This window comes from Culex pipiens, chromosome 1 (assembly GCF_016801865.2).
Source record: "Culex pipiens pallens isolate TS chromosome 1, TS_CPP_V2, whole genome shotgun sequence".
NCBI lineage: Eukaryota > Metazoa > Arthropoda > Insecta > Diptera > Culicidae > Culex > Culex pipiens.
Genome location: NC_068937.1, coordinates 21,150,501 through 21,174,448, shown reverse-complemented (window position 1 = coordinate 21,174,448; position 23,948 = coordinate 21,150,501). Strand labels below are relative to the sequence as shown.

At 35.0% G+C, this 23,948-nt stretch overlaps 1 protein-coding gene across 1 annotated transcript in view; it reads right to left on the bottom strand.

Moving 5' to 3' along the window:
- The window catches only part of LOC120420220 (tumor necrosis factor receptor superfamily member wengen), a 33,036-nt gene extending 9,647 nt beyond the window's left edge, over positions 1-23,389 (bottom strand). The window contains exons 1-4 of the mRNA XM_039583208.2: positions 23,203-23,389; positions 22,432-22,834; positions 20,571-20,808; positions 18,812-19,036 (exon numbers count right to left, since the gene is read on the bottom strand). Of these exons, the coding sequence (XP_039439142.1) occupies positions 18,812-19,036; positions 20,571-20,808; positions 22,432-22,824 (856 nt within the window). The 5' untranslated portion in view covers positions 22,825-22,834; positions 23,203-23,389. The remainder of the gene's footprint in view (positions 1-18,811; positions 19,037-20,570; positions 20,809-22,431; positions 22,835-23,202) is intronic.
- Positions 23,390-23,948: the final 559 nt, after the last annotated feature.

The following is a 23,948-nucleotide window of genomic DNA, read 5'->3' as shown; positions in this document are numbered from 1 at the left end:
TTAATTCACTTGGTACGCATTACAAAGTAATTAATCTATCACCATATTTTGCAAATTGTTCGAAAAACAATTCAAATTATATGAGATATTTTGAAAAGGGGGCATGGGGTACAATAGGAAGTTTCAAATGATTCCAAAACAGTGTCTTTCAGTTCTCATGGTCATTTTGTACAAATAACAGTGATTAGTTTATGAAAATTATACGCAAAACACTTATAAATAAATTTAATTAGGGAAAATTGGAAAAAATGGCCCATGGGGTAAAACCAGAGACGCATCGAGCTCTACAGGCTCAATAAAAACTCCTTACCTGCTCTGTATGGTAGAACAGAGCTAAGCTCTGTATGCAGCGAACAGAGCCAGCTCTGTATGGGGAAAAATAATATTGATTTGCATATATCTCAAAAACGATAAGTTTTAGAAAGTTGACATGTTCTAGAAAGTTGCTAGTACCAAAAGGTTCTATATTATTGTCTCAGACGTCATTACAATTTGGTTGATTTTAGTTGTGCAAAACAAGAAAAAACTATTTATTTTCTAAGATACAAGGTATAGAATATTTTTGTTTTTGACAAAGTTGCTCAACTACCAAAAATGAACAACTCTCTCGAAGATACCAAAGCTCTATCTTCAATAGATACCGAAATAAAAAATAAAAACTATTTTTATAATAAATACTGCTTGCGACAAACACAAAGCGACCGCGTCGTAGGCACAGGTAATATGAGGCATGTTTGGTAGAGATCGTCTGAAGTGAAAACTAGTATAGCAGAGTGTTCATAGAGAGTTTTTATGTTAAATGCTCTCGTCTGGATGGTTGAAACAAATTTCAGATAAAATTATACAAATTTATAAAATTATATTCTTTTTATTGTACTGGTAAGTAATTAAGATTAGAAACAACAAAATTATTGCACAGCTATTTTTATGTTTGTCTTGACAAAACAAATGTTTAACAAAATTACAAGTTTTGTACAACAAATTAAGATAAAAAACAATTTCAAATACGCTAGTTAAAAAAATAAAAACTAAATCTTCTAACAATTATTTTAATTTTATAAAAAGAAAATCAGTTAACATAAGTTTAACCTTATAAAGATTTCAGGAAACTTTTCTATTTTATTTAATTCAACAGAAAAAACTATATTTTTCGAGCAAGAAAACCATAAGAAAGTTTTAAGCTCTAAATAATCTATATGATATTTTTTTACATTTTGTCACCTTTTTAAATAAAATAAGAAAGTGAAATTAAATAGCAAAAACCATTTTTTCTTTATTTCTCAAGCAAGGAAAGCAGTGAAGAGTTTTTAGCTCTAAATGCTCTCTATGGAAATTTGCCATTTTATTACCTGTATTCTAAATATTTTTTTTATTTTTCAAATAAAGGAAAGCAGTGAAGAGTTTTTAGCTCTAAATGCTCTCTATGGAAATTTGCCATTTTATTACCTGTATTCTAAATATTTTTTTAAATTTTCAAACAAAGGAAAGCAGTGAAGAGTTTTTAGCTCTAAATGCTCTCTATGTAACTTTGCCATTTTATTACCTGTATTCTAAATATTTTTTTTTATTTTTCAAATAAAGGAAGCAATGAAGAGTTTTTAGCTCTAAATGCTCTCTATGGAAATTTGCCATTTTATAATCTGTATTCTAAATATTTTTTTTATTTTTCAAATAAAGGAAAGCAGTGAAGAGTTTTTAGCTCTAAATGCTCTCTATGAAAATTTGCCATTTTATTACCTGTATTCTAAATATTTTTTTTATTTTTCAAATAAAGGAAAGCAGTGAAGAGATTTTAGCTCTAAATGCTCTCTATGGAAATTTGCCATTTTATTACCTGTATTCTAAATATTTTTTTTATTTTTCAAATAAAGGAAAGCAGTGAAGAGTTTTTAGCTCTAAATGCTCTCTATGGAAATTTAGTAAAAACATAATCGACAATAAAATATATTATCGATTTATTTTGTCCAACATAAATTTAATTACATTATTCAACTCAATTGATGTTAAAATCTTGTAGTGAGAAAAAAATAGCAAAATTTCCATAAAGAGCATTTAGAACAAAAAACTCTTCACTGATTTCCTGAAAAAAATAGAATACATGTAATAAAATAGAAAATTTCCATAGAGAGCATTAAGAGCTAAAAACTCTTCACTGCTTCCTTTATTTGAAAAATAAAAAAAATATTTAGAATACAGGTAATAATATGGCAAATTTCCATAGAGAGCATTTAGAGCTAAAAACTCTTCACTGCTTTCCTTTATTTGAAAAATAAAAAAAATATTTAGAATACAGGTAATAAAATGGCAAATTTCCATAGAGAGCATTTAGAGCTAAAAACTCTTCACTGCTTTCCTTTATTTGAAAAATAAAAAAAATATTTAGAATACAGGTAATAAAATGGCAAATTTTCATAGAGAGCATTTAGAGCTAAAAACTCTTCACTGCTTTCCTTTATTTGAAAAATAAAAAAAATATTTAGAATACAGGTAATAAAATGGCAAATTTCCATAGAGAGCATTTAGAGCTAAAAACTCTTCACTGCTTTCCTTTATTTGAAAAATAAAAAAAATATTTAGAATACAGGTAATAAAATGGCAAATTTTCATAGAGAGCATTTAGAGCTAAAAACTCTTCACTGCTTTCCTTTATTTGAAAAATAAAAAAAATATTTAGAATACAGGTAATAAAATGGCAAATTTTCATAGAGAGCATTTAGAGCTAAAAACTCTTCACTGCTTTCCTTTATTTGAAAAATAAAAAAAATATTTAGAATACAGATAATAAAATGGCAAATTTCCATAGAGAGCATTTAGAGCTAAAAACTCTTCACTGCTTTCCTTTATTTGAAAAATAAAAAAAATATTTAGAATACAGGTAATAAAATGGCAAATTTCCATAGAGAGCATTTAGAGCTAAAAACTCTTCACTGCTTTCCTTTATTTGAAAAATAAAAAAAATATTTAGAATACAGGTAATAAAATGGCAAATTTTCATAGAGAGCATTTAGAGCTAAAAACTCTTCACTGCTTTCCTTTATTTGAAAAATAAAAAAAATATTTAGAATACAGGTAATAATATGGCAAATTTCCATAGAGAGCATTTAGAGCTAAAAACTCTTCACTGCTTTCCTTTATTTGAAAAATAAAAAAAATATTTAGAATACAGGTAATAAAATGGCAAATTTTCATAGAGAGCATTTAGAGCTAAAAACTCTTCACTGCTTTCCTTTATTTGAAAAATAAAAAAAATATTTAGAATACAGGTAATAAAATGGCAAATTTTCATAGAGAGCATTTAGAGCTAAAAACTCTTCACTGCTTTCCTTTATTTGAAAAATAAAAAAAATATTTAGAATACAGATAATAAAATGGCAAATTTCCATAGAGAGCATTTAGAGCTAAAAACTCTTCACTGCTTTCCTTTATTTGAAAAATAAAAAAAATATTTAGAATACAGGTAATAAAATGGCAAATTTCCATAGAGAGCATTTAGAGCTAAAAACTCTTCACTGCTTTCCTTTATTTGAAAAATAAAAAAAATATTTAGAATACAGGTAATAAAATGGCAAATTTTCATAGAGAGCATTTAGAGCTAAAAACTCTTCACTGCTTTCCTTTATTTGAAAAATAAAAAAAATATTTAGAATACAGGTAATAATATGGCAAATTTCCATAGAGAGCATTTAGAGCTAAAAACTCTTCACTGCTTTCCTTTATTTGAAAAATAAAAAAAATATTTAGAATACAGGTAATAAAATGGCAAATTTTCATAGAGAGCATTTAGAGCTAAAAACTCTTCACTGCTTTCCTTTATTTGAAAAATAAAAAAAATATTTAGAATACAGGTAATAATATGGCAAATTTCCATAGAGAGCATTTATAGCTAAAAACTCTTCACTGCTTTCCTTTATTTGAAAAATAAAAAAAAATATTTAGAATACAGATAATAAAATGGCAAATTTCCATAGAGAGCATTTAGAGCTAAAAACTCTTCACTGCTTTCCTTTATTTGAAAAATAAAAAAAATATTTAGAATACAGGTAATAAAATGGCAAATTTCCATAGAGAGCATTTAGAGCTAAAAACTCTTCACTGCTTTCCTTTATTTGAAAAATAAAAAAAATATTTAGAATACAGGTAATAAAATGGCAAATTTTCATAGAGAGCATTTAGAGCTAAAAACTCTTCACTGCTTTCCTTTATTTGAAAAATAAAAAAAATATTTAGAATACAGGTAATAATATGGCAAATTTCCATAGAGAGCATTTAGAGCTAAAAACTCTTCACTGCTTTCCTTTATTTGAAAAATAAAAAAAATATTTAGAATACAGGTAATAAAATGGCAAATTTTCATAGAGAGCATTTAGAGCTAAAAACTCTTCACTGCTTTCCTTTATTTGAAAAATAAAAAAAATATTTAGAATACAGGTAATAATATGGCAAATTTCCATAGAGAGCATTTATAGCTAAAAACTCTTCACTGCTTTCCTTTATTTGAAAAATAAAAAAAATATTTAGAATACAGGTAATAAAATGGCAAATTTCCATAGAGAGCATTTAGAGCTAAAAACTCTTCACTGCTTTCCTTTATTTGAAAAATAAAAAAAATATTTAGAATACAGGTAATAAAATGGCAAATTTTCATAGAGAGCATTTAGAGCTAAAAACTCTTCACTGCTTTCCTTTATTTGAAAAATAAAAAAAATATTTAGAATACAGGTAATAATATGGCAAATTTCCATAGAGAGCATTTAGAGCTAAAAACTCTTCACTGCTTTCCTTTATTTGAAAAATAAAAAAAATATTTAGAATACTGGTAATAAAATGGCAAATTTCCATAGAGAGCATTTAGAGCATGAAACTCTTCACTGATTTCCTTGCTTGAGAAATAAAGAAAAAATGGTTTTTGCTATTTAATTTCACTTTCTTATTTTATTTAAAAAGGTGACAAAATGTAAAAAAATATCATATAGATTATTTAGAGCTTAAAACTTTCTTATGGTTTTCTTGCTCGAAAAATATAGTTTTTTCTGTTGAATTAAATAAAATAGAAAAGTTTCCTGAAATCTTTATAAGGTTAAACTTATGTTAACTGATTTTCTTTTTATAAAATTAAAATAATTGTTAGAAGATTTAGTTTTTATTTTTTAACTAGCGTATTTGAAATTGTTTTTTATCTTAATTTGTTGTACAAAACTTGTAATTTTGTTAAACATTTGTTTTGTCAAGACAAACATAAAAATAGCTGTGCAATAATTTTGTTGTTTCTAATCTTAATTACTTACCAGTACAATAAAAAGAATATAATTTTATAAATTTGTATAATTTTATCTGAAATTTGTTTCAACCATCCAGACGAGAGCATTTAACATAAAAACTCTCTATGAACACTCTGCTATACTAGTTTTCACTTCAGACGATCTCTACCAAACATGCCTCATATTACCTGTGCCTACGACGCGGTCGCTTTGTGTTTGTCGCAAGCAGTATTTATTATAAAAATAGTTTTTATTTTTTATTTCGGTATCTATTGAAGATAGAGCTTTGGTATCTTCGAGAGAGTTGTTCATTTTTGGTAGTTGAGCAACTTTGTCAAAAACAAAAATATTCTATACCTTGTATCTTAGAAAATAAATAGTTTTTTCTTGTTTTGCACAACTAAAATCAACCAAATTGTAATGACGTCTGAGACAATAATATAGAACCTTTTGGTACTAGCAACTTTCTAGAACATGTCAACTTTCTAAAACTTATCGTTTTTGAGATATATGCAAATCAATATTATTTTTCCCCATACAGAGCTGGCTCTGTTCGCTGCATACAGAGCTTAGCTCTGTTCTACCATACAGAGCAGGTAAGGAGTTTTTATTGAGCCTGTAGAGCTCGATGCGTCTCTGGGTAAAACGGGTTATTATGAATGATCCTAAATAAGAATTATTTGATTCTTCTGCCGTGGCGGGGTCTCGTGGCGCAGGGGTAGCGGCTTCGGCTGCCGATCCCGATGATGCTATGAGACGCGGGTTCGATTCCCGCCTTATCCACTGAGCTTCTATCGGATGGTGAAGTTAAACGTCGGTCCCGGTTTCTCCTGTCTCGTCAGAGGCGCTGGAGCAGAAATCCCATGTTAGAGGAAGGCCATGCCCCGGGGGGCGTAGTGCCAATAGTTTCGTTTTTTTTTTTCTGCCGATTTTGCACACATAGTAGAAATAATTTTACGAAATTCCTACGCTAAATGCTATAAAAAGGAGTAAAACTACCTAAATTCGCCAAAAAGGGCCCATAGGGCAAAATGGGTCACTCCAAATGGTTTGACAATGTCACCATTCGATTCTCCTGCTAATTTTACGTCAAAATATGTATATAGATATCCTATAAATGTTAATATGGTTAACTTGTAGATTGAAAATCAAGAAAATTCCAATTTTTAGGACAAATGGGGCAAAATGGACCCTTTCCCGTCATTTCCGGTGGGTTTGCTATGCGGCAATCGATTTCTGAGATTTTTTTACATAAGAAAAACTATTTTTCAGAAGAAAAAAACAGCGGCTTCAATTTAATGGGATTAGAGGTGGGTTTCCGCCCACTGTGCATTGGAGAGATCGGGTAACCAACCCCGGTGGGAACTATGGTAGTATGCTGACAGGGAAGGGGGGCTCCATCCTCTTCGGAGGGTGTAGCTATACCGTTAGGCCTCGTGAGAAAGGCCCCCGTTACGGTGTCGAGAGAAAACCGGAGCTGGGTCTCGGTAGCTTCAAGGTGGCAGCCCCACCCCGAGACTAGGTATCGCAGCCCCAATCCGGCTGCATACCGAAACCAAAAACATTACGAACAATCAAGAAGGAATAAGGATCCGGAACAAACGGCATAGACCTAGGCACGAAAAGGACACCGATTGGAAACTCGGAACATGGAACTGCAGATCGCTACGTTTCGATGGGTATGAGTACGCTCTGTTGAACGAGCTCAAACCCCGCAACTTCGATGTTGTAGCACTGCAGGAGATGTGCTGGAAGGGAGCGAAGATGTGGGAGGATGATGCTTTGGAGCTCACCATGTACCAGAGCGGCGGAGCCGAAAACAAGCTGGGAACCGGCTTCATAGTGTTGGGCAAGATGCGGAGTCGTGTGATAGATTGGGAGCCGATCGACGACCGGATGTGTAGATTGAGGATTAAAGGCCGTTTCTTCAACTATCACATCTTCAACGTACATTGCCCACACGAGGAATCATCCGATGCCGAGAAGGAAGCGTTCTACGCGAAGCTGGAGCAGAAGTTCGACAGCTGCCCGCAGAGGGACGTCAAGATCGTCATCGGAGATATGAACGCCCGCATAGGAAGGGAGGAGATGTACAAGCCGGTGATCGGGCCGAACAGCCTGCACACCGTCACGAACGACAACGGCCAGCGGTGCATCAACTTCGCAGCCTCCCGCGGTATGGTGGTACGGAGCACATTCTTCCCCCGGAAAGACATCCACAAAGTCACCTGGACATCGCCTAACCAACGAACAAAAACACAAATCGACCACGTCCTCATCGACGGCCGATTCTTCTCGGACATACGGAACATCCGCACGTACCGCGGTGCGGACATCCACTCGGACCACTACCTGGTGGGTGCAAGCATGCACTCAAAACTGTCGACGACGTATCACCGACGACGGAGCCGGCTCCCACCGCCGTTCAACACCGAGCGGCTGCAGGACACGGCTGCGGCTCAGCACTACGTGCAGCAGCTGGAAGCGAGCCTGCCAACGGAGGAGGAACTCGGCGCTGCCTCGCTCAACGATGGATGGAGCAGAATATGCTCGGCCATCGGCAGTGCCGCTGAAGCCGCGCTAGGTAGTACGGTCCGAGTTGGAAAGCAACGCTGGTTCGACGAGGAGTGCCAGCGGCTACTTGACGAGAAGAAAGCAGCTTATGCGGTGAAGCTGAGAGCTGCAACTGATGAGAACGTGGCCAGATACAAACAAGCGCTGAAACAGCAGAGAACGGTCTTCAAGCTCAAGAAGCGCCAGCTGGAAGATCGCGATCGCGCCGAAATGGAGCAGCTGTTCCGGCAGAACGAGACGCGTAAGTTCTACGAGAAAGTTAACCGGTCCCGCAAAGGCTATGCGCCGCAAGCCAACACTTGTCGGGACGCCGAGGGAAACCTTCTTATGGACAAAGGCGAGGTGTTGAACAGGTGGCAGCAGTTCTTCAACGAGCACCTCAACGGCGATGTAGCGCATGGAGACGGCTTTGAAGCCCAACTTGGACCGCCCGCTGCCGACGAACAGTTCCCGGCACCTGATCTGGAGACGGTGAAGAAGGAGATCAGGCAGCTGAAGAACAACAGGGCCGCCGGTAAAGATCGGTTACCCGGTGAGCTCTTCAAATATGGAGGAGAGCAGTTGGCGAGGGCGATCCACTTGGTGATTTCTATGATCTGGAGGGAGGAGAAACTACCAGCAGAATGGATGGATGGTGTCGTGTGCCCCATCTACAAAAAGGGCGATAAGCTGGACTGCGGCAACTACCGCGGTATCACGCTTATCAACGCGGCCTATAAAATCCTCTCCCAGATCCTCTGCCGTCTGCTGACACCGTACGCACGGAGGTTCGTGGGCCCCTATCAAGCGGGGTTTACTGGCGCTCGGGCCACCACGGACCAAATTTTCTCGCTCCGGCAGATCCTCGAGAAATGCCGTGAGTACAACGTGCCCACACATCACATCTTCATCGATTTCAAGGCAGCGTACGATACAGTCGACCGCGAACAGCTATGGCAGATCATGCACGAGAACGGATTTCCGGACAAACTGACTCGGCTGATCAAGGCTACCTTGGATCGTGTGATGTGTCACGTGCGAGTGGCAGGGGAGCTAGCGGACCCCTTCCAATCGCATCAAGGGTTACGACAAGGTGACGGCTTATCCAATGCGCTGTTCAACATCGGACTTGAGGGAGTTGTGCGAAGAGCGGGTATAGACACGAGAGGCACGATTTGCAACAGGACAGTCCAACTTCTTGCTTATGCGGACGACATTGATATTATAGCGAGAGACCTAGAGACGGTGAAAAGGGTTTACACCGCCTTAAAGACGCAAGCAGGACGAATTGGATTGGCCATGAATACGACGAAAACAAAGTACATGAAAGGGAGGGGCTCAAAGGACGTTGACCCCCCAAGACTCACCCCTCTAGCTGTGGATGGCGATGTGCTGGAGGAGGTGAGCGAATTCGTGTACTTGGGATCGCTGGTAACGGCCGACAACGACACCAGCTTAGAGATCCGGACTCGTATCCACTCCGCGAATCGCGCCTACTTTGGATTACGGAAAACCTTGACATCTGATCGAGTGCAACGTGCCACGAAGCTGACCCTGTACAAGACACTGATTAGACCGGTTGCCCTCTATGGCCACGAGACCTGGACGCTGCGGCAAGAGGACGAACGAGCCCTTGGAGTTTTCGAACGGAAGGTGCTGCGAACGATCTACGGTGGAGTACGTACAGCTCAGAACGAGTGGCGAAGGCGCATGAACCACGAACTGCACGCGCTGCTGGGAGAACCGACCATCGTCACCCTGGCGAGAATCGGGAGGCTCAGGTGGGCCGGCCATGTCGCGAGGATGGATGAAGACCATCCTGTCAGGATGCTCTTTGACCGCGCGCGACCGGATGGCGGCACTGGCCGAAGAGCAGGAGCGCAGCGTGCACGATGGGGTAATCAGATCGAGGCGGACCTAAGAAAGATCTGCAACCTAGGAGACTGGCGAGCTGCAGCCCAGAACCGAGCAACATGGAACAACCTTCTTGATACAGCACGGGCACCGCGTATGGTGTTCTAAGCTGTTTGGTATGGTATGTCTATACATCAATCGAAAGATCGCAAGAAAAGCTTTCACATGGAGGTAAAAGCAAATCATTATATTCAATTAACGATTTTCTATGATTTGTTGAACATTTGCCGATCTGTAAACCGTTCCGAATATGTGGGATGACTGTATTCAGAAGTTTTTAAACTTAAAAAATTTTGATTTTTTTGTCGATTTTTACAATTCTGCAATTTTGACAATTTTAACAATTTTGACAATTTTGATAATTTTCACAATTTTGCCATTTTGACAATTTTGTCAATTTTGACAATTTTGATAATTTTGTCAATTTTAACAATTTTGATATTTTTTACAATTTTTAGATATATTAGAATTTTGAGAATTTTTAGAGTTTTTAAAATTTTTAGAATTTTTAAAATTTTTAGAATTTTTAGAATCTTTAGAATTTTTAGAATTTTTAGAATTTTTAGAATTTTTTGAATTTTTAGAATTTTTAGAATTTTTAGAATTTTTTGAATTTTTAGAATTTTTAGAATTTTTAGAATTTTTAGAATTTTTAGAATTTTTAGATTTTTTAGAATTTTTAGAATTTTTAGAATTTTTAGAATTTTAGAATTTTTAGAATTTTAGAATTTTAGAATTTTTAGAATTTTTAGAATTTTTAGAATTTTTAGAATTTTTAGAATTTTTAGAATTTTTAGAATTTTTTGAATTTTTAGAATTTTTAGAATTTTTAGAATTTTTAGAATTTTTAGAATTTTTAGAATTTTTAGATTTTTTAGAATTTTTAGAATTTTTAGAATTTTTAGAATTTTAGAATTTTTAGAATTTTAGAATTTTAGAATTTTTAGAATTTTTAGAATTTTTAGAATTTTTAGAATTTTTAGAATTTTTAGAATTTTTAGAATTTTTAGAATTTTTAGAATTTTTAGAATTTTTAGAATTTTTAGAATTTTTAGAATTTTTAGAATTTTTAGAATTTTTAGAATTTTTAGAATTTTCAGAATTTTTAGAATTTTTAGAATTTTTCAAATTTTTAGATTTTTTAAAAAAAAATTAGAAATTTTAGAATTTTTAGAATTTTTAGAATTTTTAAATTTTTAAATTTTTAGAATTTTTAGAATTTTTAGAATTTTTCAAATTTTAAAAATTTTTAAAAAATTTAGAAATTTTAAAATTTTTAGAATTTTTAGAATTTTTAGAATTTTTAGAATTTTTAGAATTTTTAGAATTTTCAGAATTTTTAGAATTTTTAGAATTTTTAGAATTTTTAGAATTTTTAGAATTTTTAGAATTTTGAGAATTTTTAGAATTTTTAGAATTTTTAGAATTTTTAGAATTTTTAGAATTTTTAGAATTTTTAGAATTTTTAGAATTTTTAGAATTTTTAGAATTTTTAGAATTTTTAGAATTTTTAGAATTTTTAGAATTTTTAGAATTTTTAAAATTTTTAGAATTTTTAGAATTTTTAGAATTTTTAGAATTTTTAGAATTTTTAGAATTTTTAGAATTTTTAGAATTTTTAGAATTTTTAGAATTTTTAGAATTTTTAAAATTTTTAGAATTTTTAGAATTTTTAGAATTTTTAGAATTTTTAGAATTTTTAGAATTTTTAGAATTTTTAGAATTTTTAGAATTTTTAGAATTTTTAGAATTTTTAGAATTTTTAGAATTTTTAGAATTTTTAGAATTTTTAGAATTTTTAGAATTTTTAGAATTTTTAGAATTTTTAGAATTTTTAGAATTTTTAGAATTTTTAGAATTTTTAGAATTTTTAGAATTTTTAGAATTTTTAGAATTTTTAGAATTTTTAGAATTTTTAGAATTTTTAGATTTTTTAGAATTTTTAGAATTTTTAGAATTTTTAGAATTTTTAGAATTTTTAGAATTTTTAGAATTTTTAGAATTTTTAGAATTTTTAGAATTTTTAGAATTTTTAGAATTTTTAGAATTTTTAGAATTTTTAGAATTTTTAGAATTTTTAGAATTTTTAGAATTTTTAGATTTTTTAGATTTTTAGAATTTTTAGAATTTTTAGAATTTTTAGAATTTTTAGAATTTTTAGAATTTTTAGAATTTTTAGAATTTTTAGAATTTTTAGAATTTTTAGAATTTTTAGAATTTTTAGAATTTTTAGAATTTTTAGAATTTTTAGAATTTTTAGAATTTTTAAGAATTTTTAGAATTTTTAGAATTTTTAGAATTTTTAGAATTTTTAGAATTTTTAGAATTTTTAGAATTATAAGATTTTTTAGAATTTTAAAAACTTAGAGATTTTTTTAGATTTCTGAGTATTTTAGAATTTTAGATTTTGTATCGAAAAAAAGTGTAATTTTACATCTAGAAGTAGTAAAATTTACATCAGTTTCTGTTGAATTTCACATTTTTAAACATTATTTTGGCAAATCACCCAAAAAAGAGGTAATATTTAACCAACCAAATTTTCAACCTTGAAACATTCAACTTGTGTTGCTGTGTAAATTTGGTTCTAACGAAATCTAAGTACTAAGTTGATGAGCAAGTTTCCAAAGGGTTTAAAATTTGACAGCTACACGATAAATTGAAACCTACTAAGTGATTAGTGCTAACCCAATGGATACAATTGAGAATCTGGAAAATCATTGTTGGCTTTGATCAAGAAACAAAAAAAAATCTTTAATCGTTCAGAGATCAACTTGCTTGTTTACCTTCCCAGCATAAACAAGAAGGATTGCAGAAAAAACGGTTCTGCAAACCAGAACCTTCAGAGCAGAATCATGGTAAAAATCCATTAGAAATGATGGACAAACAACCGGTGCCGCCGCTGGCGGCCCACTAATTAACCTCAAAAGACCGATTCCTGTGTTGCGTCTGGCGCCGCTTGATGGAAGCTTCGCTACGGGCGTAATGGTTTGTTTTGACAGCGCCGGTGGAAATAGGTTTTCTCACGCAGCGCGATTCCGTGATTCTTTTTTCCTGGTCCGCAGGCTGCAAAATTTTCCACCGCGTGACATTCCGAAGTTGCGGCTTTGACGGATGGACGAAAAAGGGTGTTAGTTCGTCGCAAAGTTGACAGATTTAAAATTCCACTCACGTCTTTGCGAGCTCGCGCGCGCTTTTGTGCTAAAACAGTTTTCGACGCACTTGTTTGCCTCGTTTTGATGAATGGAACAAGACAATAAAACCATCGAGTCGCGTAAGATTTCCTAAAAAGTGATAAGTCGAGTTGTTTGAAGGGTGGTTTTGGCGCGCCATTTTTAAACATACACACACTTACACGGATCTTACGCCACGGGTGATTTATTCGGTTGTTTTAGCAGTTTTCCTGCGTGCTCACTCGGGACGAACAACAGGTTAAAATTTCAAGCCGATCCGTGCCACCGTACGTGACGAGAAGGCAGCCAAAAATGCGAGGTGGACACAAGGTGACAATGTCAAATTCGGCAGAAATGCAACCGAAAAAAACATTTGGTATGCAGACGATGCAGCGGCCGAAAATGGCATTATTTGCGTCGCTTGCGACGCGAATGCAAAGTGATAATTGTTAAAAATAAAATTAAGGAACCACCCTAACTCCTCCCATTACAATTCCCAGTAGCTCAACCACAGACATCAAACAGACATAAATCGATCGCCAGTTGTTGTGTTTGCTTGTGCATTCCGGACTCGAGAGAGCCCCATCGTCTTTGATGGTTGTCCTCAATGAGGTTATGTGCTCGGCATGTCAAACCATATGGGCACCGGCCAAAACCGCGCCGCGGCCAAATAGAATAGATTTTCGCGCACTCAGATTAGCGCTGACATGGCGAGCACCTGGCCAAGACCTCGTTTATTCTCGGGACAGACATCGCGGCCTCGGATCATAGAGCGATGATCTAGATTGAACTAGGTGGTTGAGTTGACGCTTGATTTTAGATAGGTTTGCGACACTGTTTCGAAAAAATGTCTTTATTTTGGTAAATCATGGTATGCAGATGAGAAGCAATGTTACGAAAAACTGGGCTCTATTTGTAAACAAATCAAACAAATACATGAGCGAAACCCCAAAAAAAATCGTTGATTTGACATTTCTGAACACAAAAGCAGTGTTTCTAGTTTTCCGATTCTTTTTGTTGAGTGAATTGTGACGTTGTTTTCGAAAAAAATATATCCTAAATTTTACTCTAAACTTTAAACAAATTTGAGTAAAATCGCAAAAAAAAAGATTTTAACATTTAAATAACAAGAAGAGTGCTAGGCGTCATCTAACCTAAGGCACTCTCCAGGATTCCTTCGAAAGATTGGCTACGCTAGGGTCTGATTAGATTAGATTAGATTAGATTAGAAAAAAAAAGAATTTAACATTTCTCATCAAGACAGTTGCCACTCGTTTCACTTTTCTCTAATTGGCATCACTGCTTCGTTCAAATTAATAAGAGCAAAAACATTATTTTTGAAATTTAAATAACAGTCTGAACGTCTGACAATTTTAGAGCCCTGACCCAGCATGGGCAAAACATATTCTACAGTATTGGCAATTTAAAAAAATATATAATTTTAGGAAAACTTGTTTTATTTTCTGCTATTTAAAATCGGATCAAAAGTTGCTGAGATAACGGCATTTGAAAATTGAGTGCTTTTTGGGTGATAACCGAAAATCCAGTTTTTCTATTTCTTTTTCTTTTTGTGACTGTAATTCAGCAACTTTAAAATGTGTTGAATATTTTTTCAGGGAAACATTTAAACGTGTCGAAAAAATATATTTTCAGACTTGAAACATTCAAAATTCCTCATTACATTTGATTTGAAATCCGATTTTGCATCTAAAAATTAATTAATTTTTTTGGACAGTTTTTCTTAATGAAAAAAAATATTTCTTACAAAAAATGGCAACACTGCAAAATATGTTTGGTTCGGGCTGGATCATATCTCAAAATGTGTGTCTTTTTTAAATCCATTAAACATATAAAAAAAAAATAAAAAATGGTCGAAGGTACTGTTGTTGCTCCAAGTTAAGTCCAAATTTTATACAAACTTTATTAAAATCCCATAAACGTGCAATGTTTTGACATTTCCCGAATCGAAGGCAGTGTTGCAAGTTTTTCGATTGATTTCACTTTTTGCAAATTTTTAACAAACTAAGGTGCATTGTTTTGATAGTTCTTAAATCCAAGTGGTTTTTCGATTTGTTAAATTTTTGAGCTAGCTGCCGAAATTTATTTCAGTCTCGTTAAACCAAGGGTGACCAAAGTATGGCCCGCGGACCCATTTTGAATAATCATGTTAAATGGCCCGTTTATCGAATGATTTAATACTTCTTCAAATAAAGGTTTATTTTCAAACTGTTTTATTTTCTTTTTTTTATTCGGTGTTAATATAAAACTGATGATTTATCCATATTTTGATTCCCATTTTACAACATGAATATATTTTTCAAAAATCTTTCTAATTTAAACAATTTCAATTAAATAAGTAAATATCAAAATTATTTTTATCAAATATTTATGGAAATGTTTATGAAACTTTCAAATTTAACTTAGTTAGAAAACTGTAATAAATCCAAAAATTTAAACATTACATATTAATTTAAAAGTCATAATAACCCTTTTCATGAACTGTGTTCAAACTTACTTTGCACTTAGAAATCTTCCACCTCAGGATTCGAACTCATGACAGTTGGATAACGAATCTGATTGACTACCATCTCATTCAGACAGACAAAATTTAGCTGAAATCAATTTGAAATGCATTTCTCTGCGTTTAGAATCATGTTGAGCATGTTCGGGTTTATTCAAAAATAATTTGGATTTTAGTGAATTTTCGATGAACAGTTCCACAGATTTCATGTCGCCATTTTCAAATTTGAAAAAAAAACTTTAAAATTTCAATGAGAACACATGTACATTCAATTAAAATCCTTTTTTCAAATAGCTTCAAAAATTAAATCAACAAATCTGATGGAAAACTTCCATTTCCTATTTTTTTAAATATATTTTTTAATAACGAAAATGTTCAAAAAATAACAAATATTTTTAAAAACTTCAAGTAATATATAGATATATTTTTTAGTCTTTTAAATGAAAATAACGCAATTTAATTTTTCATTGTTTTTTTTTAATTTGGCCCGCAAGCTCATTTGAGTTTGAAATTTGGCCCGGCATCCAAAAACTTTGAGCACCCCTGTTAAACCCAATTTTATAAGGAAGTTTTGATGCCAATTAACACATTTAGTATAATTTAACTCTGCAAGAACTGATTGAAATTCACCCAAATTTTGACGCACGCTGTGTGATTTAAATGAGGGTGTACTTAATTTAAGTTCATTTTTTACACAATCTACACTCTCTCAAACCTATTTACAATTAAGAAAAAATGGGGCATCTGTCAGATTAGATTGAATTTCACTCAGATCTTGGAGAATTTCTCTCAATATTGTTGAATTGTGTGTTAAATTTACTCAAACCTGACAGATTAACTCATTTCTCAGTAGGTTCGATTTTGAAGAAAACTGAGGGATTTTGAATGTGTGTGCAGGTTTCAGAGATTTGAATCTACACACAGGTTTAAAATCACTCAGTTTTCGTCAAAGCCGCACCAGGCATTTGTCAGATTGCAGTTTTAACACAAAATTCTAGCAAAACAATGTAATTGAGCCAATGTCAAAGTGTAAACAAAGAGTCTATCCTGTTCGTTTCTAATGTAAACATCAACTGACGTGAGCAGGATAAACTCTTTATTTACACTTCGATATTGGCCCATTTACATTGTTTTGATTGAATTCAACAAAATTGAGTAAAATTCACTCAAATCTGCCCAGTTTTCTAATTTCTGAGTAGATTTGGGTTTGTTGATAACTGAGCAATTTTTTTACATTTCATGCTTGCCATTTCATTAGGGCACATAATTTTTTTAGACAAGAGTGTGTCCCTTTCACACCTTATGTAAACTATCATTCGAGTGAAAGGGATACACTATTGTTTACAAAAGTTATGTGCCCTTTTGAAATTTTAGGCTCCATTTATCAACTCAAAATCAATGTTGCTAGTTTTCAAATTTGTTAGGTTTTACAGACACTGTTTTGTGAGAGAAAAACCCGATTTAATCCCACCAGGGGTGAGATAGAGCCTTTCTTACTAAAGAATATAACTTCTCTCAATTCACAACATCGACTTGATACAAAAAATCTTATGATGAAAGCAAGGTATTATTAATGATGTGTTTTCTAAAAGAAATTGAAAACGCAATTTTCACCTATCGAATATTTTTAATCGTACAAATTCTTAGCTTCCAATGCGCAAGTGACGACACACACCGCGGTTTTGGTTTTCTAGTTTTGATACGAGCCCAAAAACCGAACAAAGCAGGCGCAAAGCAAAACCGAGTTAACAGCACAGTGGGAAGCTTGCCATTCAGCGTCTACGAAAGTGAGAGAGTCAGAGATAGATATTTTTACAACCGCACCACTACACACTCAATCGCAATACCTTAGGTAGATAGCCATTGGCGTCGCGAGCATTGAAAACTTTGAAAACGATATAAAGCTTAGAAGCTTCGAAAGCTCCTATTGGAATCCAATGAACTCTGTTTAATAAAACGACACGACAAATGAAGCCTACTTAAAGGCGATTTTAGGAGCACACGGGAAACAAATTGATTGTACCCAGATGAATGTCCTATGTCAAAAAAGTTTCTGCATAAACATTGGACAGTTATGCAAAAACGGACAAAGCAAAAGAAACCGAAAAGCTACGATATCTTACATGTTGAAGGAAACATCGGTAGACAAGCTACTACGAACGAGTATAAGTCGAGCCGAAACATATGCGCCAGCATTCTCGCGCCAGTATTCGAAGCTCAACTTGACAACTTGTCGACTTGGCGACGAAGCGTCGAAAATCGATGCAGTGTGATTTTTTAGCGATTTTTCGGTTTAAAATTCATGCTGAATCGACATATTTACGAAGCTGGAAATGACGTCTTGGCTTAAAGTAAAACCTATACCTTTCTTTAGTAAGAAAGGCAAAAAGTAAATCGTTCTAAAAATTGATCGGGATTGCCGATCGATGTCGAATTTGTTTCAGATGCTCACTCATGGTCTGTACTATGAATGTAGCAAGAAATTTCGAATAAAATCAGAAATGAAAAATGTTGGCGAAGGTCACCAGGTGGGCTTTTACCTTTTTTTAGGGATTTTATTTCTTATGGTAGGTCAATCAAACGGCTCTAACTCCAGAACCATATTATGAATCTGGATGAAAATTTGGGAGGTTGTAGGGCTCAAAAAATGCAATTTTTGAGATAAATAAAAGGTATGAAAATGAAATATTTTGACCGTGTTTTCATTTGAAAACTGTGTATTTTCTGGAAAAGTCTGGCCGCATCCGAAAACAGATGGATAATTCGAAATTTGCGCGGCAACTCGCCCAGGTTCAGCACACTAGCTTTCATCTGCATTTAGGAGAATCGAAATCGGATTTATGGGAGCTGAGAACGGCGCGACACAAAATTTTGCAAAATTTTACCACATACGAACATCACTCGACCTCCACGGAATTTATTTTCTCAAAATTCGAGGGTTCGAGATAGACGAGTTCTGTCAAGGTGAATCGATAGAGCGTCGAAAATCGATGCAGTGTGATTTTTTAGCGATTTTTCGGTTTAAAATTCATGCTGAATCGACATATTTACGAAGCTGTAAATGACGTCTTGGCTTAAAGTAAAACCTATACCTTTCTTTAGTAAGAAAGGCAAAAACATACAATTTTACACAAAGCAAAGTAAAAATTCAAAACGTGTAATGTTTTGAAACTTCTTTTCTCCAAAAATGTGTTGCTAGTTTTTCGTTAAATTAAATGTTCGTTAAAATAATTGTAATTAAATGTTAAATTTCCGCCATTATTAAATAAAAAAATACCAAAACAAACAAAATCCCAAAAACCGCCACATTTTGACAGTCCAAAAACAGTGCTGCCAGCTTTCCACTTCACAACCCATTTGACACTTTCCCAAAATCAAAAATCCCCCAAACTCACCTAACAGCTGATCCAAGTAGACGCAGCGCACCTCGATCGGGTGGTGGTGGTGATGGTGGTGAACGCCACTGTTGCCAAGCAGGCCACTGGTGCTGCTGGTGGACCCACCACCGCCGGAACGAAACCGCTCCGGCCCGATCACATCGTCCAGAAAGATGGACCCGTTCTCGAGCTGCTGCATGCTGGACAGATGGTTCATCAGCTGCGCCGACAGCGCTTCCATGTCTGGAAAGAAAACGAAGAAACTGTCAAAGTATCTGGAAATGTCACGCGCTCATCAAAGAAGGCGCGTGCCCAAGGGGCACGCACTTTTATTGTGCGTTCTGAAAAAAAGCGAAGTTCTTGCGGCGGAAGTTGAACTTCCGCCGAATTGCTTTTCGGAGCGGGCGGAAACCCGAAAAAGACGGCGTGCCGACAAACGTCAATCGCCGATTGGGGGTGTGTAATAAAGTCGTGTAAGTGATCACATTACAGATCGGAACCTACGAGAAGCGGAAGTAATTTGAGGGGAACAGAAAATAAACTATTTTTTGAGAGTTGTGGATGTTATTATTTCGCCGTGAGCTGCGGTAATTTATGGTTCCGCTGAAGAGTGGTTGCTTATTTTTGGAAGCATTAGCTCACGAGTTTTGTTTATCAGCCGGTTGCGCAGAAAGTTCCGGTCAAATCTTGGAAGAAATCCAAAATTTAGCTTGAAATTTAGTTGAATTTTTTTGAAATAAGAGTCTCTTTACTTTTAAACGTCAAATTTGACAGCTTCCAGCTAGCAGTGATGCCAGGTTGTCAAAAAGCGCTATCGAAAACACACTTGTTTTTGGTTTGCTTGTTTCACCACGCTCACTAGATCCGTCTAGCGCGGCGAGTGTGTGATTTACCGTCGGCTAGTCTACTACGATGACGGCAGCGATTTCTAACGAACCGGAATCTCGTGCCGGACTGTTTACTTTGGCCGCTGGGCAAGAATATTAATGATCGTGTTCTCCTGGATGGAGAACACTTAAATGGGGGTAAACATGTTAAATCAAAAACAAAATTTAGATTTTTTTGTGTATAACCCAATTTTTCGTAACTCTTAAGTGGCGTGTATTTTGACAGCTTGATTGAAGAAGCAGTATTCCCAAAATGCTTAATTAATTTTTTTGTGTTTGTTTTAAACCAAACTTTGATCAACTCTTAGGTTGCGTTTTGACAGTTTGCTCGAAGCGGCAGTGTTGCCAAAATTTCTGTTTTAAATTTGACAAAATTTCCAAAATCCAAATGTTTGACCATTTAAGAGCCACATTAACAGACCAAAACTAAGAGCCGCAATCCATCCATCTGTCTTTCCGTCCATCGATCCATCCCAACAACTGGCAATTTACACTATTTATGTCGACAGCGGCAGCGGAAAGTTTTTGACACCGACCGACCGACCGAGGCCAAAATGTCTGCCAAATTGGGATCCGTTCCGGCTGCCGTCGCGTCGCAACACGTGGAAGTGGCCATTTTTTCGCGGACCGTCGCACTAAAGTGGCTGCTAAAAAGTTGGAAAAAGTCATCCGAGCAGGCCGGGCCGGGAAAAGTTGGGCCAATTTCGGTCGGATGTCGATAAATTGACGAAAATTGACAGGTTTATGACCAAAGCAACCAAGATTGATGATAATTTAACAAATTAATTAGTTGAAACTTCCTGTTTTCATCCATTTCTTGCAATTCCTTCCTCGATTAAGAGCTTTTCATACAAAACTTTGACAGCTGATCGGCAGTGCTGCCAACTTACCGGCGTCAAAGTGCTTCTCGATGCGTTTCCACTGGCGCGTTTGGTTGAGCGCGATGATGGCCGCCGCGAAGAAGAACAACAGACAGCCGATGATGGCCAGCAGCAGGGACGCCGCCTGCCAGTCCCACATGATGTCGGCGGTGTTCTCCGGCCTGGACGGGCCCTGGGAGTGCTGCTGTTGGTGCCGCTGGTCGCGGCCATTGTGGAAGCGATGATGGGCGGCGTCTTTCCGGCGTTCCTGAAGGGGAAGAAGGAAGAAATTGTTGATATTTTTAAATTATTCTTCTGTATTTTTTGTAATTTGTGTAATTTGTTTTGTAATTTTTATAATTTTTTGCAATTTTTGTAATTTTTTAATTTTTGTAATTTTTGTAATTTTTGTAATTTTTGTAATTTTTGAAATTTTTGTAATTTTTGTAATTTTTGTAATTTTTGTAATTTTTGTAATTTTTGTATTTTTTGTATTTTTTGTAATTTTTGTAATTTTTGTAATTTTTGCAATTTTTTTAATTTTTGTAATTTTTGTAATTTTTGTAATTTTTGTAGTTTTTGTAATTTTTGTAATTTTTGTAATTTTTGTAATTTTTGTAATTTTTTGTAATTTTTGTAATTTTTGTAATTTTTGTAATTTTTGTAATTTTTGTAATTTTTGTAATTTTTGTAATTTTTGTAATTTTTGTAATTTTTGTAATTTTTGTAATTTTTGTAATTTTTGTAATTTTTGTAATTTTTGTAATTTTTGTAATTTTTGTAATTTTTGTAATTTTTGTAATTTTTGTAATTTTTGTAATTTTTGTAATTTTTGTAATTTTTGTAATTTTTGTAATTTTTGTAATTTTTGTAATTTTTGTAATTTTTGTAATTTTTGTAATTTTTGTAATTTTTGTAATTTTTGTAATTTTTGTAATTTTTGTAATTTTTGTAATTTTTATATTTTTTGTATTTTTTGTAATTTTTGTAATTTTTGTAATTTTTGTAATTTTTGTAATTTTTGTAATTTTTGTAATTTTTGTAATTTTTGTAATTTTTGTAATTTTTGTAATTTTTGTAATTTTTGTAATTTTTGTAATTTTTGTAATTTTTGTAATTTTTGTAATTTTTGTAATTTTTGTAATTTTTGTATTTTTTGTATTTTTTGTAATTTTTGTAATTTTTGTAATTTTTGTAATTTTTGTAATTTTTGTAATTTTTGTAATTTTTGTAATTTTTGTAATTTTTGTAATTTTTGTAATTTTTGTAATTTTTGTAATTTTTGCAATAAGGCTTTCTAGTCAGAAATTTACCAACACATTCAAAGTATGTTTACATCACAGCTGGACGTTTGTTTGCATCAGGTTTCCTATCTCTTTCTAGCAAAAGTTTTTTGTCAGGCGACTTCTAGCTGGGTTTTTTGACTCACCGCCCGATATGTCAGCCAACATATTTCGCAGAGCTGTGACAGCTCGAGCCCGGTCTTTGTTTGCATCAGGACACTGTGACGAAGAGTTCGTCATTTTTGGGTTAAACTATATTTTTTTCACTGGGGCTAGAAAGCCTTATTTTTGTAATTTTTGTAATTTTGGTAATTTTGGTAATTTTTGGTAATTTTTGTAATTTTTGTAATTTTTGTAATTTTTTTAATTTTTGTAATTTTTGTAATTTTTGTATTTTTTGTAATTTTTGAATTTGTTTGCAAAACTGGCAGCACTGTAAGTAAGCAGTCAAAATACACGCTTAACTTGTTTTAATCACATTTGATTCTGGTTTAGATTTGATTGAGTTTAAAGGAGCGTGTTTGCAACTGTCAAAATTGACTGGCAGTGCTGCCAGTTTGTTTGTTTTTTTCTGAATTGTTTTTATCTTCATATGATTTGTGACCTACCTCCTTCCAGTGCCGCTGCTGGTCCGCTCCGCTCTCCTCTGGTCGCGCCAACTGCGCCAGGTCCATGTCCAGGTCCTTCATGGTGCCGCACACGGTGTCCATGTACTCCTGGCAGGGTCGCATCACCAGCTGCTGCTCGTCGCACACCCGGCAGGGCACGCACTCGGACCGCTCCGGGTTCCACCAGCGGTCCGGCTCGCAAACGGCGTCCACCCGGGACAATACTGTGCACAGGGTCACCGCGGCCACTACCCATCGCAGCCGGCGGCTCGCTAATCCTAGTAGGCTTACGGAACTAGTGCTATTGCTATGACTACTGTACATGACCGCCGGTCGACTAGTGTTGGTTCGCGCATCCAAGATGGCGGCGTCGTCATCGTTGACAGCTGCCATTGTTGGGGTTCTGGAAATTCGAAAAAAGAAAAGTAGGCCGGTTAGCTTTTAGGAAGAACTCGCGGCGGCCCGGAAGTGCCATCTTTGTACGGCACGCACACACCAGTTTATGAATATTAATTCGTCTGGTTCTGCCGCTTAATTACTCGACGAAGACACGATTGATAAAGGGGAAGAGAAAGAAGCTTATTTCCATTACATAAAAAGAGGAACGCTTCCTCAAGTGGTAAAGACAGAAAGAGAGAGAGAAGAAACATTTCAAGTGTGCCGTTGACAAACGCGACGATCGAAGCAAGCCATTAAACGTTACTTCCTGCGTTCTGGTGCTCGCCTACTGCGCAAGTGACTCTAAAATTTTATTAATTTTCAATATTTTACGACTCATTAGCGGCGAGAAGTTCAGCAGGTCGTAAACCTCTGGTCACGCGGGGTCCTCTTCCTGTGGCAGCAGTGCTGCCAGCCCGATCCCGCAAGCTGATAACCTCTTTGCGAATTTCACCGACTTCCCCACAGCTAGACAGCCGGGCACGTCCCACGCAATAAAGATGGCGCACGGTTGATTGTTTTTAATTGTCAATTATTCTCCGCGGGCTGTCAACCAAAACAGGATGTTTTATGCAACTTCGGCTTCGACTTCCTGTTTTCGCGCAAAGAAATTGCAATTCCACCCAGTGCGCGATTGTTTACAAATAAAGAGGTAACTGACAGCGCGCGAGGGGCTAGCCAATTCCACGCAAATGATGCCAATTTGGCGTAGCCCTCGAGACAATCGCAGAGCGCCATTAGCGTAAACGTCAAACGTCAGCGCTGAGTGCATTTTGGACCAATCTGCCGCTAGACGCGGTACGGAACATCAACAAAAGCAGGTTCATTAAATCTAGCCTGAGCTTCCCGATTCGCCAAAACACCGCGGCCAACTCTGATGGAGAGGGGTGTTTCGCTCGCGTAAATCCATCACTGTCAATTCGCGAGCTCGCTTACTACGATCGTCAAGTACGGAGAAGAAATTAAACCGGACCGCGCTCCGCGGCCATCATTAGAGCTATTTATGCTGAAATGAAATTTTCTCGAGAACTCTGCCAGATTAGCTCGAATTGATTGCATTTACTTGCGCGCGGACGAGT